At 37.0% G+C, this 18,937-nt stretch overlaps 1 protein-coding gene across 6 annotated transcripts in view; it reads left to right on the top strand.

Annotated features, from left to right (window-relative positions):
• Positions 1-18,937, top strand: part of Kcc (solute carrier family 12 member kcc) — a 220,783-nt gene that overhangs the window by 21,576 nt on the left and 180,270 nt on the right. For 5 of the 6 annotated variants that reach the window (XM_076906407.1, XM_076906410.1, XM_076906408.1 and 2 more), the window contains exon 2: positions 4,435-4,497. The exons of the other annotated variant lie outside the window; for it this stretch is intronic. In XM_076906407.1, the coding sequence (XP_076762522.1) occupies positions 4,435-4,497 (63 nt within the window). The remainder of the gene's footprint in view (positions 1-4,434; positions 4,498-18,937) is intronic. 6 annotated transcript variants of the gene reach the window in all.

The raw sequence follows: 18,937 nt of genomic DNA on the forward strand, positions 1-18,937 counted from the left end.
CACTCCCACAAATTGTCACAATTATTATATAAAATTGTTACTAATAGTACAACCATCATAGATTGAGTTATTTATATCATTAATAAATAAGTATTTTTTGTCCATCATGACACGCAATATAATTTTTAATTTAATAACAGCAAGTTTGTATTGCATTTTATTTTCATAACAAACGGTTGTAAAGGCAATATCCAAAAGCTTGGAATTTAATTTACAAAAGGCTGAGGAATTTGCTTCACGAGAGAGTGAATTTCCAGCGCAAACTTTACATAGCAAAGAAAATAATTCACCAACTTTCAAACTTTAATGTTAAAGATTTAACAATCTTTTAATACAAATAAATGGTTTTCAAATTACTAGTAGAAAGAAAAATTAAAATTTCCTTTTAACTCATTAATTTGCCATACAAAGTCTCCAGTGTCTCAAATATTCCCGTAAAACTATTCCAAAGTGAAAGAACAATTCGTCGTCCGGATTGATTTCCACGTATCGATGTCACGTTTCAGGTGCTCGCAATTGCGATCTTCTGACGAGCCTCGACATCGACGCTGCGTGTCACGTCACCCTCTAATTTTCAGAATGAGAGACACCGTCGAGTCGTCTTTCCATTGCTCGAAACCAGAGCTAACCGTGTACTCTAATGACACTATCGTCGTGATTGCTGAACGCCACAACAGGAATTGTCCATCCTTGGTCCACTCGCTAGCCTTCTTCCGTTATGGTTCAGTTCTTGGCTTCTAATCACCAAGACTGAGTCTAGCCACCCTCTCGATCGCATCTGCACCAGCTGACACCTCGTTTTCCACCATTCTTTCCTTATTTTCACGCGTGACCTTAGGAAGTTCGTCTTGGCGAACTGCTCTGACTCGAGGGTGATTCGAGGGGACGTTTCGAATTGATTCGATTGCTCGAGCAGGTACAGGCATTAACGTTATTGCTTTCATTCGAATGATCGCAGTGGTCAGGTTATATTTTCTAATATCGTCGAGTGCTTTAGAGACAACGTTCCACCTACTCGATATTCGTCAGTTGACGATAAATTGCCGTTTGGGTTCTTAAGTTCCAGCGAAACTGTATCGAAGAAACATCGTTGGAAGTAATTGAACTAGTCGATGCAATATTAATGGACACCAGATACGATAGAACCATTCAATGTGTAACTGAAATTTTGTATACGTACTGTATACCCGTCGTGTAAAATAAAAAATTACCATTCACTATAGAAACTCGAAATCTCAATAAAATGTAATAAGAACATTATTTGGTAATATGTTCCCTTTATATACATAGCTTGAAATTTTGTAAACTATTTCCTTATTTTTCTTGTTTATTCTTGCTATCTTCAATTTTTCTTGTTTATCTAACTTCTTAACTAGTTAAGTGCGTTTGACGTGTATATTCATCGCGTAAAATAAAAAATTACCATTCTCTACAAAAAACGAAATCTTAGTAAAATGTAATAAGAATATTATTTGGTGATATGTTCTCCTTATATACATAGCTTGAAATTTTGTAAACTATTTTCTTATTTTTCTTGTTTATTCTTGCTACCTTCAATTTTTCTTGCTTATGTATTTTATTACTTTTTAACAATTCTCAAGCTTTTAGCAAGTATAACGTATTCAGAAACGAATTGTTAGTTTCTCTGACGAATAAAAATGTAATCCTTCCTCGTTTTTCGTAAAATGTGTAATAGTACCATTTGCCCTGCGTTCGACGTGCATACACGTCGTTGCTTGTTTTTAATTCCGCACCCTGTGCTGATCTTTTCAAACTGAATTCCACAGTTAACTGTTTAATTAATTAATCTTCCAGTGCTTTTATTCTAGAAATCCGTTGCCCCCAGACAGATTAGTCTTAAACTACAATTATTTATACCCGTCACTTTGGCCAGAATTTGTACGATACTGAAATCGAGGGATTCTTCCTCGTTTTTCGTAAAATGTATAATAGTACCATTTGCCCTTCGTTCGACGTGTATACACGTCGTTGGTTGTTTTTAATTCCGCACCCTGTGCTGATCTTTTCAAACTAAATTCCACAGTTAATTTTTCTTGTTTATGTATTTTATTATTTCTTAACAATTTTCAAGCTTTTAGTAAGAATAACGTATTCAGAAACGAATTGTTAGTTTCTCTGACGAATAAAAATGTAATCCTTCCTCGTTTTTCGTAAAATGTGTAATAGTACCATTTGCCCTGCATTCGACGTGTATACACGTCGTTGGTTGTTTTTAATTCCGCACCCTGTGCTGATCTTTTCAAACTAAATTCCACAGTTAACTGGTTAAAGATAAATCTCTTTTCGCGACGGTGCAATACTTCATGGAACGTTACTGCGAGGGGTTGGATCGTGGCGCCACTGTCAAAAAAATTGATAACGACGAGTTCCGTTCGGACGTCAAGAATTATTTCACCCCTACGCGGCGCGTAAATCCTCGTGACACGTTCGCCACTGCTGCATGCGCTAAATGCCAACCCCACGAATCTCTCCTGCGATTTTAACGCGAGTCGAAAGTATCCCGTGAACTGTCCGGCAAGAAACTTAACGGCCTCGTAACGTGTCGCGAGTCGACCAACCGCGGTGTGCTCGAAGCTTCAATTATTCAGGAACGATAAGAGAGGAGAGATGAAAAATTTAATGTTTGGGCAAAGAAAAGGCTTTGTAAGAGCAGACATCGCTTTCTGTCTGTAATTTTTGAAAAGTGATGGAATTTTATTTTATTTCTTTGAAGAATTTCGAAACTTTGAGAAGAATTGTGTATTAGTGTATCCGATTAATTTGCATAATTGCGCATAACAATAGTAAATTTATTTTCGTAGAAATTAGGGCGCAATTTTCGAAATGTGATGGAATTTTATTTTATTTCTTTGAAGAATTTCGAAATTTTGTGAAGAATTAGTGTATCCGATTAATTTGCATAATTATGCATAACAATAGCAAATTTACTTTCGTAGAAATTAGGGCGTTATAGTGTAATATGAAATTTTGAAAAACTAGATATATATTGTTATAATTTTGTTTATACGTATAAACTATTTTGTAATGAATCCATTTGTTCAAATAATATATTAAAAAATTGCATATGTTTGTTAGTTTTTTAAACGTTGATAATTGGGAATTACATTTTAATTGTAATTATTCAATGAATCTTTTGCAAAATAGTTTGCATAATCGCATCTGCTGCTGAAGAGTACTAATTTAATCAATTTACACAGATATTCTATCGCCAGTTGTTTTCGAGATATTCGTCGTGGTAGATTTCGCAACCCCCAAATTTACGAGCGATTTTCACCCCTTTACGAATGAACAGTTTTGAATAAAAAATAAAATACGTATCAAATATTGTATTTTCATAAGCATTCGCATTATACTTGCATTTTGATTCTCGTATATTCCATTTTAAAAGCATATCACGTTACACAAATCATATTATGCGAGAAAAACTGACATTACATTCCAAAAGGTACTTTTTATTTCTAAATTCTTTTCTATGTCGCAAACAACATTAACTAAACATATTTTTATCCGATTAAATTAATTCATATACAAACTTGCGTACGCGTATTTAAAAAACATTCAAATTAAGCATTAAAACCGACATTATCCAAGCATCGTGTCATACAAAAATCTGTTACATTTAAATCGCACAAAAATCAGTGATCGACACTTCGATATCCACCATCGCGAGAACCAGCGTTCTACAGCGGCAGGGTTAAAAACGAATTGATCAAAGTCGTGAGAAATCTCTTCCACGGTGAAGCCTTGCGATCCGTGTCGGTATTTGTCGAGCGGAAGTGAATCGAATCCGTGGATATTCCCGTTGGTCCCGCGGCGGATAAAGCATCCTGGAGTCTGCACGCGTAGTCGAACGAGGAACGTCTGAGAATCTTAGCAGGCTACGTGCTCGGTTTCGCAGCCTATCGTTGGGGTTGTACGAGCGCCTGCACAAGTTACGCGTTGCATAATATATTTCCAGGAGAGTCGTTTAAGATAGGCTGCCAGAGGGGGGTAGAGGGTGGTGTATCGGTGCACGTTACCCCCGTTTACCCTTTCTGCCACTCTGTCGGCAGGGTTTCATCGACCAATCGTTGCCTGGGTGGAGCTTAAGCCACACCACGGCGTCAGCAACTCTTCTCTTCCGCGAAGGCCTTCCTCTGTTTCACCTACATCTACGCCTCTTGTCCCTATAGCCCCTTTCACCTGGTCTATATACGGTTCAGAGGCTTTAGCGAGGCCCTCGTCGATGCCAGTGCCGCTGCCGATCAAAATCAGCGATACGTGACTTCGATCGACGGCACCCAATCCGCTGGCCAAATTCCTCTAACCCACCGTCGATTCTTCTTCTTCCTCGCGCTTACTCACGTGGCTTGTTCTATCGTCGGACAGTTCTCCATGCAAGTTTACTCAATGAGCGGTGAATTTTCGTTTTAGATACCTCGCTGAATGGGACCCAGTTGGAGCACCAGCATCTCGTACCCAGGTCCGCCAGCGAATGTGAGTAGATCCTGCTTTTGCGATGGTTTTTCTTCTTTTAGTTTAAGATTCCTTTTGGGGGGAAGTGGAACTTCGATTGATCGAATTAATTGAGACGCACGTGATGCGTCCTCTGTTGCACTATGTTCGGTTATTTTATTAGGGATTTTATTGATGAAGTTTAGTTATTTTTGTGACGATCGGTATTCTACTTTATTTTTAACGAGAGTTAACTAATTTTAATATTGCCACGGTTTATATTTTATTTTTAAGTATTTAGTACAAAGTTATATTTGAATCACCAGTTAAGTTTTTCAAATTTGTTTTATTCTAAATTGAAAAATTTAATTCTTTATAAATGTTTATATACTTTTTGAGGGTTTTGGATTTCTCCCTCGCTTGATATAAGATTCACAACCAGAACTAATAATTGAAATCCATACACTGCTCTCTTATTTGGTAGTTAAGTTTCATGAAAATTGAATTCTTAGGTTTTTGGGTACAAAGATTCTAAGTGTTACCATGTATTGCATCTCAAATATTCCACGTGTCAATCAGTCCTATTTCTACTACCAATTAAGCCATCAATCTACACATATTTACTACCCCTAATCGCACCTGTTATTTTACTTAATAATCGACAAAAACAAGTACGCAACAAAGCTCCATAAAAACACGTGCTTAAAATTGCCAGCTTGCAAAGCTCGCCTTCATAAAAAATGACAAGATCACATTTAATTACGCGTCCACTGTTTGAAAATAAAAACCGCGGGCATGGTAATTTCTGCAGCTACCCGAAGCCCAACAATCGCAATGCGATCCCGATTCGAGACTTTCAGTGCGCGCCCTCGAAATAAGATCAAAGTTTCCGTCCTCTTTCCGCGCAAGATGATAAAAAGACCGAACAAGCAGACGTTTTATTCTGCTGCCAGCGTCGCCATTCATCCCTTTATCCGTTTCAAATCTTCGCCGTCATCCCCCTCCCCCAGCGTCGTTCTTCGAGCTTCTATTTTCGCCGTACAAAGGCGAAACTGGGTAGAAGTATATACGTATATACATACGCGTGCACGACATCTGATCTATGCCCGGCTGGGAGGATTTCCACGCGACTTTTCCATTCCACAATCGGCGTAGGAGGCCTCGTCGCGAACCTTCTCGTTTTCGCCCGTTTCTTTCGCGCCTCATTGTCGGGACCAGTTAAAAGAGAAGCTCCTCCGGCTGCGCGAAGAGCAACCAGCGGTTCTACCGATCGATGGGAGAACAGAGGGATTCGTTATCGCGATATCCTCTCTCGTAGCCGTCGAGGAGTCGTCCTCCATTCGCAATCGTCTGTACGTTCAGATCGACGATCGTTTGTTGCTCTCCAAATTGATACTCGAGCGTGGCAATTAATGCTATGCCATCCGCACGTTTAATCTAAATTTTTTTCTGTCGCGTCGGTGGTAATTGACTTATATAGTTTACTGTTAGTTAAACAGAACATGCAATGTTAATTTTAGTTCTACAGTTTTGAATACTACAATACAGCCACTGGTATTTGCTTCATAACTTTTGCATGGCACCACCGTGGAGCCACCAACACTTATCCGATAATTCTTGCATGGCACCAGCGTTGAGCCAACGGCACTTAGTCCATAGTTTTTGTATCGCACCAATGTGCAGCCACCTGCACTTATCCGATAGTTTTCTCATGGCATCAACGTGGATCCACCAGTGATGCTGGTGGTAACTGACTTACATAATTTACTGTTAGTTAAATATAACACGCAATGTTAATTTTAGTTCTACAGATTTGAATACTAAAATGCAGCCACTGGTACTTACTCCATAACTTTTGCATGGCACCACCGTGGAGTCACCAGCATTTATTCGATAATTCTTGCATGGCACCAACGTTGAGGCAACGGCACTTACTCGATAGTTTTCGCATGGCACCAACGTGGCTTCACCAGGCGTCATAGTGTTAAAAGTAATTTTCGTGTTACCAATCGCTGTCGATAGAGTAGACACTATTATTCAGAGTACTGTAAGAAGTTGAGGAAAATGGAGTAATAACTCGATGGCTTAACGTCTACTGGGCGTATTTATTAGTGTCTCACTCGAAGGTTCGTACAGGAATGCTTTCTTAGGCCATTCGTACTAGCCTCGAGGACACCCTCAACGTCATGGCCCTCTCGAATATGTAGACAAAGCCTCAGAGAGGGGCTCAACTGCAGGAAAATGCACACAGCCCTTGTTAACTACCTGTGCATCTCGTTACTCAATATTTCTTACATATGGCACCAACGTGGAGCCACCAGCACTTACTCGATAGTTTTCGCATGGCACCAACATGGATTCACCAGACGTCATAGTGTTAAAAGTAATTTTCGTGTTACCAATCGCTGTCGATAGAGTAGACGCTATTATTCAGAGTAAAATATCTTGTATAAATTTACTGTTCAAAATCCCTTTAAAGTACCATTCAACCCTCTTCTGAAAATATTCTTCCTCTTTCGTCATTGCGAACGAGAAACAAAACTATTTGCAGAACACAGTGCCACAGTTGTTGGTGCATTTCGTACACTTTATTCTACAAGCTATCGTTTACATAAATAAAAATAAAAACCACCAAAATCGCAGTTCAAAGCAGAAACTTTATACTACCTTCGACGCTGACGCATTTTTGTTTAGCCATTTGAAAAGCTGATAATTCACTGTTAACGAGAAGAACGAGAGATAACTGGTATCCAGCCTCAGTTCTGGGGAATTAAAGGGTCGAAGGAGCGGGTGTAAACGCGCGAGAGCGATAAATAACGCGGTGCATGTGGAGAGAAATAATAATCGTCGGGAACTGTCGCGTAATGTGGACTGAAAAGAGTAATGGCGGCGACGGACTTCCGGGTTCGCGGGAGCCGGCGCATCTGACCCGAATCGGCGATTGTTGCTCGCGAGCGGGCGATAAATTTGTGGGTTATATGGGCCGCCAGTTGGGTTCGCTGGTGGGACGTTCCCTCGACCCAGTTCCCGGTGGTCGCAGCTTCCACGCACCCCAATACTGGCCGCATTCGGATCCAGGATGTGTGCCGTGTCGAGTGCCTAAATTCTCCAGCTCCTCGACTCCTCGATAATCAATCGCGCGCTCGACGAATCCTCCCTTTGACTCGTCGCCTGGTTAAATCTGTTCTCCAGGCGACGCTTCAACGGGATTATGGAGAATTCCGATTGATTCGGGTCTGTGATTGAGTTTGGTCATTTTGTCCGAGTGGGATTGATGCTTGTTGTTGGTTAGAGTTTTATTGCGGTGCGTCGATCTTGGTATTAGTTTAAATATTAGTTGTAAGGTTAATATTAGTTTTAGCGTTAGTTTTAGTATTAGTCCAATATCAGATTTAGTATTAGTTCAAGTGTTGGCCTGAATGTTTGTTTCAGTAATAATTGTAAGTTCAATATCAATCTCAGTCTTGGAATCAGAATTAGTGTCACTGCGAGTATTTTGTTACTATCAGTTTCTATCTGAGTATTAATGCTTACATTAGATTTAGCATTAATTTTGATGTCAGTCTAGGTGGAAATTTTGTCCGAGTAGGATTGAAGCTTGTTGTTGCTCAAAGTTTTATTGCGGTGCTCTTGGTATTAGTCTTAATATTAGTTGTAAGTTTAACATTAGTCTTAGTGTTAGTTTTGGTATCAGATTTAGTATCAGTCCAAGTGTTAGTCTGGATGTTTATTGGGTAATAATTGTAAGTTCAGTATCAATCTCAGTCTTGGAATCAGAATTAGTGTCAATGCGAGTATTTTGTTAATATCAGTTTATATCTGAGTATTAATGCTTACATTAGATTTAGCATTAATTTTGATGTCAGTCTAGGTGGAAATTTTGTCTGAGTAAGATTGATGCTTGCTGTTGCTTTGAGTTTTATTGCGGTGCGTCGATCTTGGTATTAGTTTAAATATTAGTTTTAGCGTTAGTTTTGGTATCAGATTTAGTATACGTCCAAGTGTTGGTCTGAATGTTTGTTTCAGTAATAATTGTAAGAGTTCAGTATCAATCTCAGTCTTGGTATCAAAATTAGTGTCACTGCGAGTATTTTGTTACTATCAGTTTCTATCTCAATATTAATGCCTGTATTAGATTTAGTATTAATTTTGATGTCAGTCTCAATATGATTAATTGTCAATTCAATATCAGTATTAGTCTCAATTTCAGTATCAATCTATGTATCAGTTTTGGTTTAATCCAAGTCTCAATGTTAGTTTGAATATCTGTTTTATCCAATATTAGTACTAAATTGTTTATACCAGTCTTGGTATCTTTAGCATAAGTGCCAGTATTAGTTTAAATATCCATTCTGGTACCAGTTACAAATTTAATATCAATATAAAATTATCAGTTCCGGTTTCAGTATCAGTGCGAATCAATGTATCAGTCTCAACATCAGACTCAGCAACAATCTGAGTCTAAATATAAAGATACCAGTCTTAATATCAAGTTGAGACTCAGTCTCAATGCAGTCGTAAATGTTCGTATCAGTTCTCATTCACGTCCTATCCATTTGACTAAAATTGCGAGACTCCAATTTACAAATCTGTATTTGTTATTTTAATTACTGTCAAATAAGTGATAATCACAGCACTACATTTTACAAAAGAGTAAAAATGTATCAGTTTCGTACAAAGCATTATACACTGATTTTTCTACTAATCAACAGCACTTAACATAAACTTAATCACAATAAATCCAATACACAGAACCCAACTAAAAACGATATTATCACAAACGCTGTGCATCAACGAACTCTACTAAACAACCAACATTCATCCAGATAGTTCTGTCTATTTACCCCTTAAATTAACCCTTGAACACCCTATAGAGACCAGCGCACAGATAGCAGCTACGAAAATGCTGAACGTCCGGCTAGTTTGTCAGTGCCACCGCAAATTCCGCCTAACAAATTCACCAAACAACCCGCCCCATCCGCCCGTAATGTATCGCTCGATCCCATTACGTATCTCGTGTCTCGAGTAATCGATTTACCCGCGCGATATCGCCGCTTTTGTCCGCCGCGATTGATACCCCCTCCGCTCGCCCCGTTTCGTTTCGCATCGTTGTTGCACGCGTAATTTATATAATCACGCGAATACCAATTCCCCTATTACGGACTATCGACGCGATTAAAATAGAAAATCGAATGAATTATCGATCGCCCCTTCTGGCTGTTTGGCTGAGAAGAGGGGAGGGCGCGACAGAGGGGCGGTTAGCCTTTGGGCAACGAACGCAGCTGCGATAATCGTTGTTGAATCGCGCACGGATATTGGATAATTCGTGAAATAATTTGATCATTAAATTAACAACCTCGGGGAACGTCGAATCTCGCGATTGAAGATAACGGTTGAGAATGAAGAATAGAAGGGGACAGTCGTAAAAACACAACAATCGCACGTTAGAATCAGGAAATCGCGATGATTAAATAAATAATATTTCTGCGCTGCGAGTACAATTTTATATAAAAAAAAATTTGTAAAATTATTCATGGTATTTTTAGTAGCTGCTTTGTCTGTGGAATGTGACCTATGGAATTATGGACATCCGAGAGAAACATTTTAAATATTTTTTCGACATAGAAAACAAATTCACAAATGAAAGATAAAATTAATCAATGCTGAAAATACCTTAGAATTACGTAAAATTGTAACGATACAAATGTCTAATGCCTTAAACTTAAATAAAATTAGCTATAGTAATTTAAGAATAAAAAATTACAATAATTCTTTTCATAAAACTTAGCAAAAATCATCAAAGAAGGTCCACGTATGGCGACTAATTAGTTGTTAATTAGATAAATATAGCGTCCCAGAGAGAAGCTTCGATCCGTGATATTTTATCCCCTTTTGCACACTTGCGGAAGTTACGCGAGGGTTGGAAAAGCAGAGGCGGACGTTTTGCGCGTGGGGTCTTTAAACGAACGTCATCGAAAGTTTCCCAGCGGAAAAGTACAGCGTCCATTTTTTATCTGAGCTCTGAACGCTGTTTGGATAGAAGTTACGGCGGCCTCTCGATTTGTTTTGTTTAAAAAACTCGCGGGGAACGGTATTGCATAATTCCGTTCGCCAAATATTTGCAAAACATCGCGATACGTGACTCTGCATATTTTCTACCTTTTTTGCGTGCCCGTTGCTCGTCGTAAAAATGTTACAATCGCACGTTCGAATCAGGAAATCGCGATGATTAAGTAAATAATATTTTTGCGCTGCGAGTACAATTTTATGAGCAACGCGAAATAAAAAAAATTTGTAAAAGTATTCATGGTATTTTGAATAGCTGCTTTGTTTGTGGAATCTGACCTATGGAATGATGGAAATCGGAGAGAAACATTTTAAATATTTTTTTGATATAGAAAATAAATTCACAAATAAAATATAAAATTAATCAATGCTGAAAATACCTTAGAATTACGTAACATTATAAGGATACAAATGTCTAATGCTTAAAACTTAAATAAAATTAGCTACAATAATTTAAGAATAAAAAAAAAGAAAATTAAGTTCATATTTTTTATAATTAAACAAATGAAAATTCTTTTCACAAAACTTAGCAAAAACCATCAAAGAAGGTCCACGTATAGCAAACTAATCACATAATCACTAAAAACTCTTCCTATTCTGACACTAAAATAAATTCCTCGCCATTAAATACAAAAACAATCGCAGCAACATTTCAAACGACTCTGTCGTAAAACCAGAATGATTACACCATTGAAACACGCGTATCTATGCGACCACAATTCGCTTAAAGAATTTCAAACAGGCTGTCGTAAATTCGCTGGTCGTGACACGGTCGTAAATAAAATATGGCCAGTTCGAAAATGAACGTCCACTTGAGAGTGCGCGCGTGGTCGAACGATTAAAGTCGCGAATTGTTGTGGGGCACGCTCGAAATTTGATTAGGTTAATTCGATAACGAGCTTATTTCGGTGGCGGACGAAGCCCTCGCGCCGCTCTCAGAATTAAATAGCCGGGGACACGAATCTCGCGGGCCGCGATCTAAACGACTTACGCAGAGTCGAACGAGTACGTTGTTGCGGCGAGCAACCTCCAAATCCGATTGGTTACTTTGGTTTCGTTCGCCACGGAGAACAGCCATCGATCGAGCGCGCCTGACCGCTCCTGGAATCCGAATCGTTTTGCATCTCTCACTTTTCAACGGGGATTTTCGTGTCTACGAACAGAGGAACTGTTCGCTTCTTAAATCAGTGATTTCGAATTTTTGTGTTGCTACGCATTCGCAAAAAAGATTTCTCTTTCGCGCTTCCATACTTTTTCTTTTTAAACAGATATAGTATTCTGTAATAATATGAGCTTTAGTCAAGAAAAATTATAAAGTGTAATTGATAGAATAATAACAAGGTTTTGCTTCATGGATGATTTCATTTGAAAAGAGTAGTCACATGTTAGAAGAATTATTAGTTGAGCTGCAAAACTGCAATATTCATAATTGTATTTTTCTAATCTTAAAATTTGCATCTCCTGTTCTACAATTAATGTTTAAACCGTAAACAGTATGCAATAAAGCAAAAGCTTTTAGATATTTTACTTTTATATAAATACTGCAATATATGTAGTATTAGATATAAAATTTTTTTCTAAATTTTATATTTTGATAAAAATGATATGAAAATTATACTAAATAGTAACAACATTAGTGACAATATCTATACATACTATTTATTTGTTACATATGTGCATGTATTGTTTATAAACAAACGAGAATGCAAAAATAAAAGTTTGTAATTTTTGTAAATTTAATAATATCTTTTTCGCTCAATACGCTTGGCATGAAATGGGGAAATGTAAATAATTAGAGCCATGATTTTCATGTGCACAACCCGGATATGTATAATGCATGATCATCGAAGTGATAATAATAAGTTTCGTAGAAAAGATAAAAACTTGGTCAACATACTTGCAAGAGAATTCAAAGCGTACTTCTTGCTGAAACCCATTCTCTTTTACAATGTTAAATTGCACGAGTCGATCTGTCGTAAGTTCAGACGACCAGCGTTGCAACTATTTAACTGAAACGCGCCATTATAATTAACCTTCATTAGCCAGTCCTTTTATTATATATACAGGCTGTTCCAAAAACCGATTTCCACAACATTTCAGGCACTCCTGATAGTCGAGCGCAAAATTATTTAGAACGAAACTTAAATCAGTTTTCAATTGTCTATAAATTGCAACGTTGAGTATTAAATAACGAATCTACACGTTATTAATGGTTAATAAGATAATTGTTTGTTTCACAAGTATTCTACTATTCTATTGCATCAGTTTTTTACGTAAATCAACGTATATCCTTTAAAACGCCATGAAAACTGGTCATTTTTTTGCATAATACTGTGAAAGATGGTTAATAAGATATTTGTTTCTTTTACAAGTCTTCTACCCTTCTATTGCATCAGTTTTTTACGTAAATCAACGTATATCCTTTAAAACGCCATGAAAACTGGTCATTTTTTTGCATAATACTGTGAAAGATGGTTAATAAGATATTTGTTTCTTTTACAAGTCTTCTATCCTTCTATTGCATCAGTTTTTTACGTAAATCAACGTATATCCTTTAAAACGCCATGAAAACTGGTCATTTTTTTGCATAATATTGTGAAAGATGGTTAATAAGATATTTGTTTCTTTTACAAGTCTTCTATCCTTCTATTGCATCAGTTTTTCACGTAAATTAACGTATATCCTTTAAAACGCCATGAAAACTGGTCATTTTTTTGCATAATACTGTGAAAGATGGTTAATAAGATATTTGTTTCTTTTACAAGTCTTCTACCCTTCTATTGCATCAGTTTTTTACGTAAATCAACGTATATCCTTTAAAACGCCATGAAAACTGGTCACTTTTTGCATAATACTATGCAAGATTACACTAAATATTTAGAATTTTCATAAACACGAGAAACGTAGAAGAATTCTGTTATATTATCTGTTATATTATGGAATAGATTTTCAAATCGGTTCAGTAACAGCGCCAGCAATTGGCTGTCGCGTGTACACGTGACTTTCTTCATCCAATAGCACTCACTTCCCAACCACAACTCAACGTGACACAAATTCATCTATTTCTCACCAATTCAAAGTTTCTCACAGCACGATACAAATTACCACATAATAGAATACTTAACTCCATTGCACCTTCTACACACTCAAAAGCAAACTAATTTCTATTCCTTTACGAAAGTTTCATCATCCATAACAAAAAATGCTTAGAAAATCCCAATTAAATCGATTTCTAAACGTATGTACAGAAATCTATTAAATAAACGAATAAAGAGAGCAATACAAATAGCTCGAACAAGTCGACAATCTTAATTACATAAGTTACTCTCGTCGATGTTCATTTTCTCGCTTTCCACGCTCGTAATTCGATACGTTACGGTCGAAGATCCCCGCGATCGGAGGCTTCGACGACCAAACCAACCCACCGGCTGTTATTCCGCGCAAACTAATATTTCCACCGCGCTGCCATAATTCAATTGTTCCCCAGCTCCGTTTCCCCGCTCGACGGTGTCGTAATTAGATTCCACCTGGCCCCAGGTCGGCTCTTATTCAGACAGTTTCGATAGTTCCGCGGTGCCTCGAATTCCGTGGTTTCCGATCGTTGTTGCAAACCGTGCACGAATCAGCCAGTCGAATCGAACGAGACGGACTCGTCGCTGCCAACGTGAAGCGTGTTACATCGAATCGAACGCGACGTATCGTCGATCAGAAAGGCATAATTCGATGCGAAATCGCTGTTCGAGCGATTAAACGGAACTGGTGCTCGCGCGCAGTTTGGATGAAGTGTTTGGTTGAATTGCTGCGAGCACGCGTTTTGGATGAAGTGTTCGCGATAAGGTTCTCTCGATTAGAATGTCGTGATTTACGATTCGATGGTGGCGCGGATCGGTAAATCGGACGATCGTCCGCTCGAGTTATCGATTCGTGGCGAGTGTCAAGGCCACGCTTTCTGGAATCGTTTGAACGACTGTGGGTGTGTGTTGCTGGTTTGTGGTAGTGAAACGGTTCTCTACGAGGTGCACGTGTGGCGTTTACTAATACGCGTCCAAGAGAATGATGAGGAACGGCTGTGCGATGTTTTTTAGGGGTGGCTGCAGGGGGTAGGCGAATGGAGGTGATCAGGGAACTCTTTGCGATACGATTCACGCTGTTATCGTTGATAATGGTGGTTAGAAACACTATGGGGTACTTGTGGACATTTGTAGGCGGTTATTTTCTTTTTTTGCTAGCTTTGTTTGCTTGAGGTATGCAATGGTAGATTGCGCTACATATTGCTTGGTACTGTTGCACTATGGTGCGAATACTGGGGATGGGTTTTTGGAATTTTCAGAATTCGATACTTTGTACTTTTTTTATAATTTTGGATTCTTGAAATTTAAGTAACAAAGAATATAAAATTTGTTGATCAAAATTTATTCACAGTGTGAATAACGAATGGTCGTTTTATATGTGCACATACAAGTATATTTGTATTTAAACAACGCTAATAATATATAATTAATGGAATAGAAAATAAAGAAATATAAAGTTTTATATTTCATCTTCTAGCTTCTTTGATTAACAATTTTTCAATCGAGTTGGATCAAGTTGATCATTTTATAACTGTATAAAATGATAAAATAAAAATTAAAATGATAAAAAATAAATATAAAGTTTTATATTTCATCTTCTAGCTTCTTTGATTAACAATTTTTCAGATCAAGTTGACCATACAACTGTATAAAGACCATTTTATACAGTTATAAAATGGTCAACTTGATCCAACTCGATTGAAAAACGGTTAATCAAAGAAGCTAGAAGATGAAATATAAAACTTTATATTTCTTTATTTTCTCGATTGAAAAATTATTAATCAAAGAAGCTTAATCTTCTTCAATTTTATTAGGAATTAAAAAACAAAATGTTTCTTTATGTTGGTTTGATATTAGATATTAAAATATAGCTTTAAAATAGCACATCAAGCTCCAGCCTTGACCTTGGCTTTGCTAATTTCATAACGTCAAGTGTAAATTGCACGCAATCATTTACTTTTATTTCTACTATCGATATACTATTACCTAATCGCCATTCGATGACTTGTCACAATACTTCATCGCTTTTAAATTTCTCGCGTACATCCGGTCAATCCTGCGAGCATCGCGAACTCCTCGATACCAGCAACTCTGCATCGAATACCCAATCTTTCTTTCTCCATATTTAATATTTACAATATATTTATCGACAAACAGTGCGATTAAGTAAAACGAGAAAGATCAACGTCCAGAATCCTCGAACTCGATTCCATGACTGAGATACGAGGCACGATCCTTGCTCCACCCCCAGGGAGCGACTGCGAGGCTATCAAGCTGCAATAAATAAGGATCTCGTGCGTCTCGAGCGTTTTTCCATGGTACAGGATCTCCTCTCTGTATCTACACGCGTACTCGACTCGAGGACGTTTAATATCCGTCCCTGGAACACGGGGATTTCTCCATGCCCCTATTGTCCCTCATGGAAATCGTGAAAAAAAATATGAGGGCACGAAACTAGGAATAGGTTGGGTTAGGTTGCTGTGCTCGATTAGAGGATTCCTCCAGTCGTTTAGTAATTGATGATATTTTGTTTTATGCAGTTGTAGGACTATTGCTTTGGAAAATAAGTGGAATAAAAAATGGTTGGTTTTAGGGGTGATTTTGGAAGCTTTTTTTTTTATTTTGTTTATGCAATGTGTGGGATGCAGAAGAGAGGAATTAAGTTGATTTGCAATTAATTAAATATAAACCTAGTCTATTTTGATATATATTTGATTCTTTTTGTAAATTAATCACATTATGGTAATTAGATTTTGTGATTAAAAATTTATCATTTATATATGAATATGTATCTGTTATTTTAAAATATCTCTACTTAGGATTAGAATGTGCCTTAGGATTTAACCGTGCCCTTTAAGTTTACTCGCAAACTATTTGCGGTACTATATAATACAAATTAATAGTTATATCAAAAGGCAAGAAAAAAATATATAAAGAAACTGAACAATAACAATACTAAAACCAGAAAGAAAATAAAGAAATACATACGTGCATAAGAGAGAAAATACAAAATTGTTTTATATTAATTTAACTTTCTAATCGTTAAGTAAAATATAATATAATTATCTTTTCTTTTTCTCGCTTGCAAAGTACACTCTACACTTTTTCAAAGAAAATAGACGGTACTATATAATAAAAATTAATAATTATACGAAAAAATATATATCAAGAAAACAAACAATAGCAATACCAAAACGAGAAAGAAAATAAAGTAATACATACGTGCATAAGTAAAAAATACAAAATTGTTTAATATTAATTTCATTTTCCAATTGTTAAATAAAATATAATATAATTATCTCTTCTTTCTCTCGATTACAAAATACACTCTACACTTTTTCAAAGAAAAGACGTGAACCCTAGCAGCCTTAGAGGAACGTCTATACAAAATTGTTTAATATTAATTTTACTTTCTAATCGTTAAGTAAAATATAATATAATTATCTATTCTTTCTCTCGATTGCAAAGTGCACTCTACACTTTTTCAAAGAAAAGACGCGAACTTTAGCAGCCGTAGAGGAACGTCTATCTCTTCTGTTTAAGAATTCCGATCGTTCGCCATTCACCAGAAAGAACTCTCGATGCCGTCCAGAAATTCCAGCCGGACGGTATTTCCTGGCAATCTTATTTTTCCCTTTCTTCCGTCCCACGTATACACGAGAGGCATGAGAATACAGCGTTCACGATGCACAGGGTGAAAACTGCAACAATGGAACACAAAGAGAGGCAGCCTTGGTAGCGTCTCAGGGGTTGCTCAGCAACAAGGGTCGAGAAAATCATCGATCAAAGTGAAGGGGGATTTCTGGGTTAGGTAATCCGCGTCGTCGGACCTAATTCCGCCAGTCTGACGATGAATTCGCGATCTATAGTCGTTTATCGCTTCCAGCCGCGTTTTTTGCACCGTGAAATTGGAAAAGTTCGTCCAGTGACTAATTCTTTAGTAACCAACGGACGAACTTGCTTTAGGGATGATGAAAACGTTGCCTTCCTCCTCCGTTGCTGTGCTCTTCTCTTCCTCGATTTGAACGAGATTTATTCGTATTAAAAATTGTCCAAGAAATCTGCAAATATGGATCTCAGTAAAGGGTTTATAAAATTTTTTTTTACTCTTTGTAAAGGGTTACAGAATTTTTTTATATTTTTTTTTTTAGGTATTGTGGTATAAGTGAAATTCTACGACAATCCTTTTAAATGTTTGTCTGTTACAACAATGATATATTTTTAAGAAAATTTCTATTTCTTTTTTTAATCTTTCGTCAAGTTTTTATTTTTCTTGCAAAAGAATTTGAACATTTGCTGCAGCAAAATTGTTTTTAGATTTTTTTTAAATTCAAAGCAATTAGAAATCAAGCGTCCTATGAAAAATTCGAAAAAACAAAGGAAGCACTTCCATGCTTGTTTGGAAAATGAAAACATTAACAAATAAAAATCTTTTTTTATTTTAAACATCGAATTTCATTTCGCTACGTGATCGATTAATTACTATTAATGACAAAACGTCAGAAATACAAATACCACCAGATTGAAAAATTCGTAAAACAACAAACATTATCGCTAAAATATTACAGAAGTTTAATTTCAATTAAAACTGTTTCGCTGCCTCGCAAGTAAACGGATAACCGGTAAAAACAGTGTTAACAAATTTACCAGCAATCGTCCGGAAGAGTAAAACATTTTACGCCTGCGACGGTGTTCCGAAGCGAAGAGCTCGTCAAATATTTATCGAAGCGGAATTATTTACGTACTCGAAATAGCCTCTTTAAAGTTAAATTAAAAGGGTACGACTCTCGCGATTCCTTCATCACCTTAATGGAACGGGAAGGCCCTCTGCGGAGCCAGCTCGAACGAATCTCTTATTTAAAAACGAGCCTTGACACACAATCGACGTAAGTACGTTCATCCACGTTTGTCTACGTTTCGCGAATTCCTCGTCGAATTATCGAATTCCGTCCTCCAATCGTTTATTATTAATTCCAACGTTCGTCTGCGTTGTTCGTGTTCGCCAATTTTTCTTCTGTTGCGTCTTTAATTTCTTCTCGCTTACTTGCTCGGGTAGAATATCTCTGACGACTTTTTGCTGGTAGATTTTTCACTAGTTTATTTCACAAAATGTACACTGTATATAAGTATATAACCTATTCACTGCCAAGCCCAGATTATATGAAGCTAATTCCATTGCCATTTATATTTCGAGTGGTATTGTTTACCAAAGTTTCATTTCTTGGTAAAAGTACATAATCATTTGCATGCATAAAATCGAAGACGAGTATACTCGTCCTTAGCAATGGGAAAGCAACATATTTTCATTCAAAAGCCAGTATATTATAATATATTGAAAGTAGGAC

This window comes from Xylocopa sonorina, chromosome 13 (assembly GCF_050948175.1).
Source record: "Xylocopa sonorina isolate GNS202 chromosome 13, iyXylSono1_principal, whole genome shotgun sequence".
Taxonomy (NCBI): Eukaryota; Metazoa; Arthropoda; class Insecta; order Hymenoptera; family Apidae; genus Xylocopa; species Xylocopa sonorina.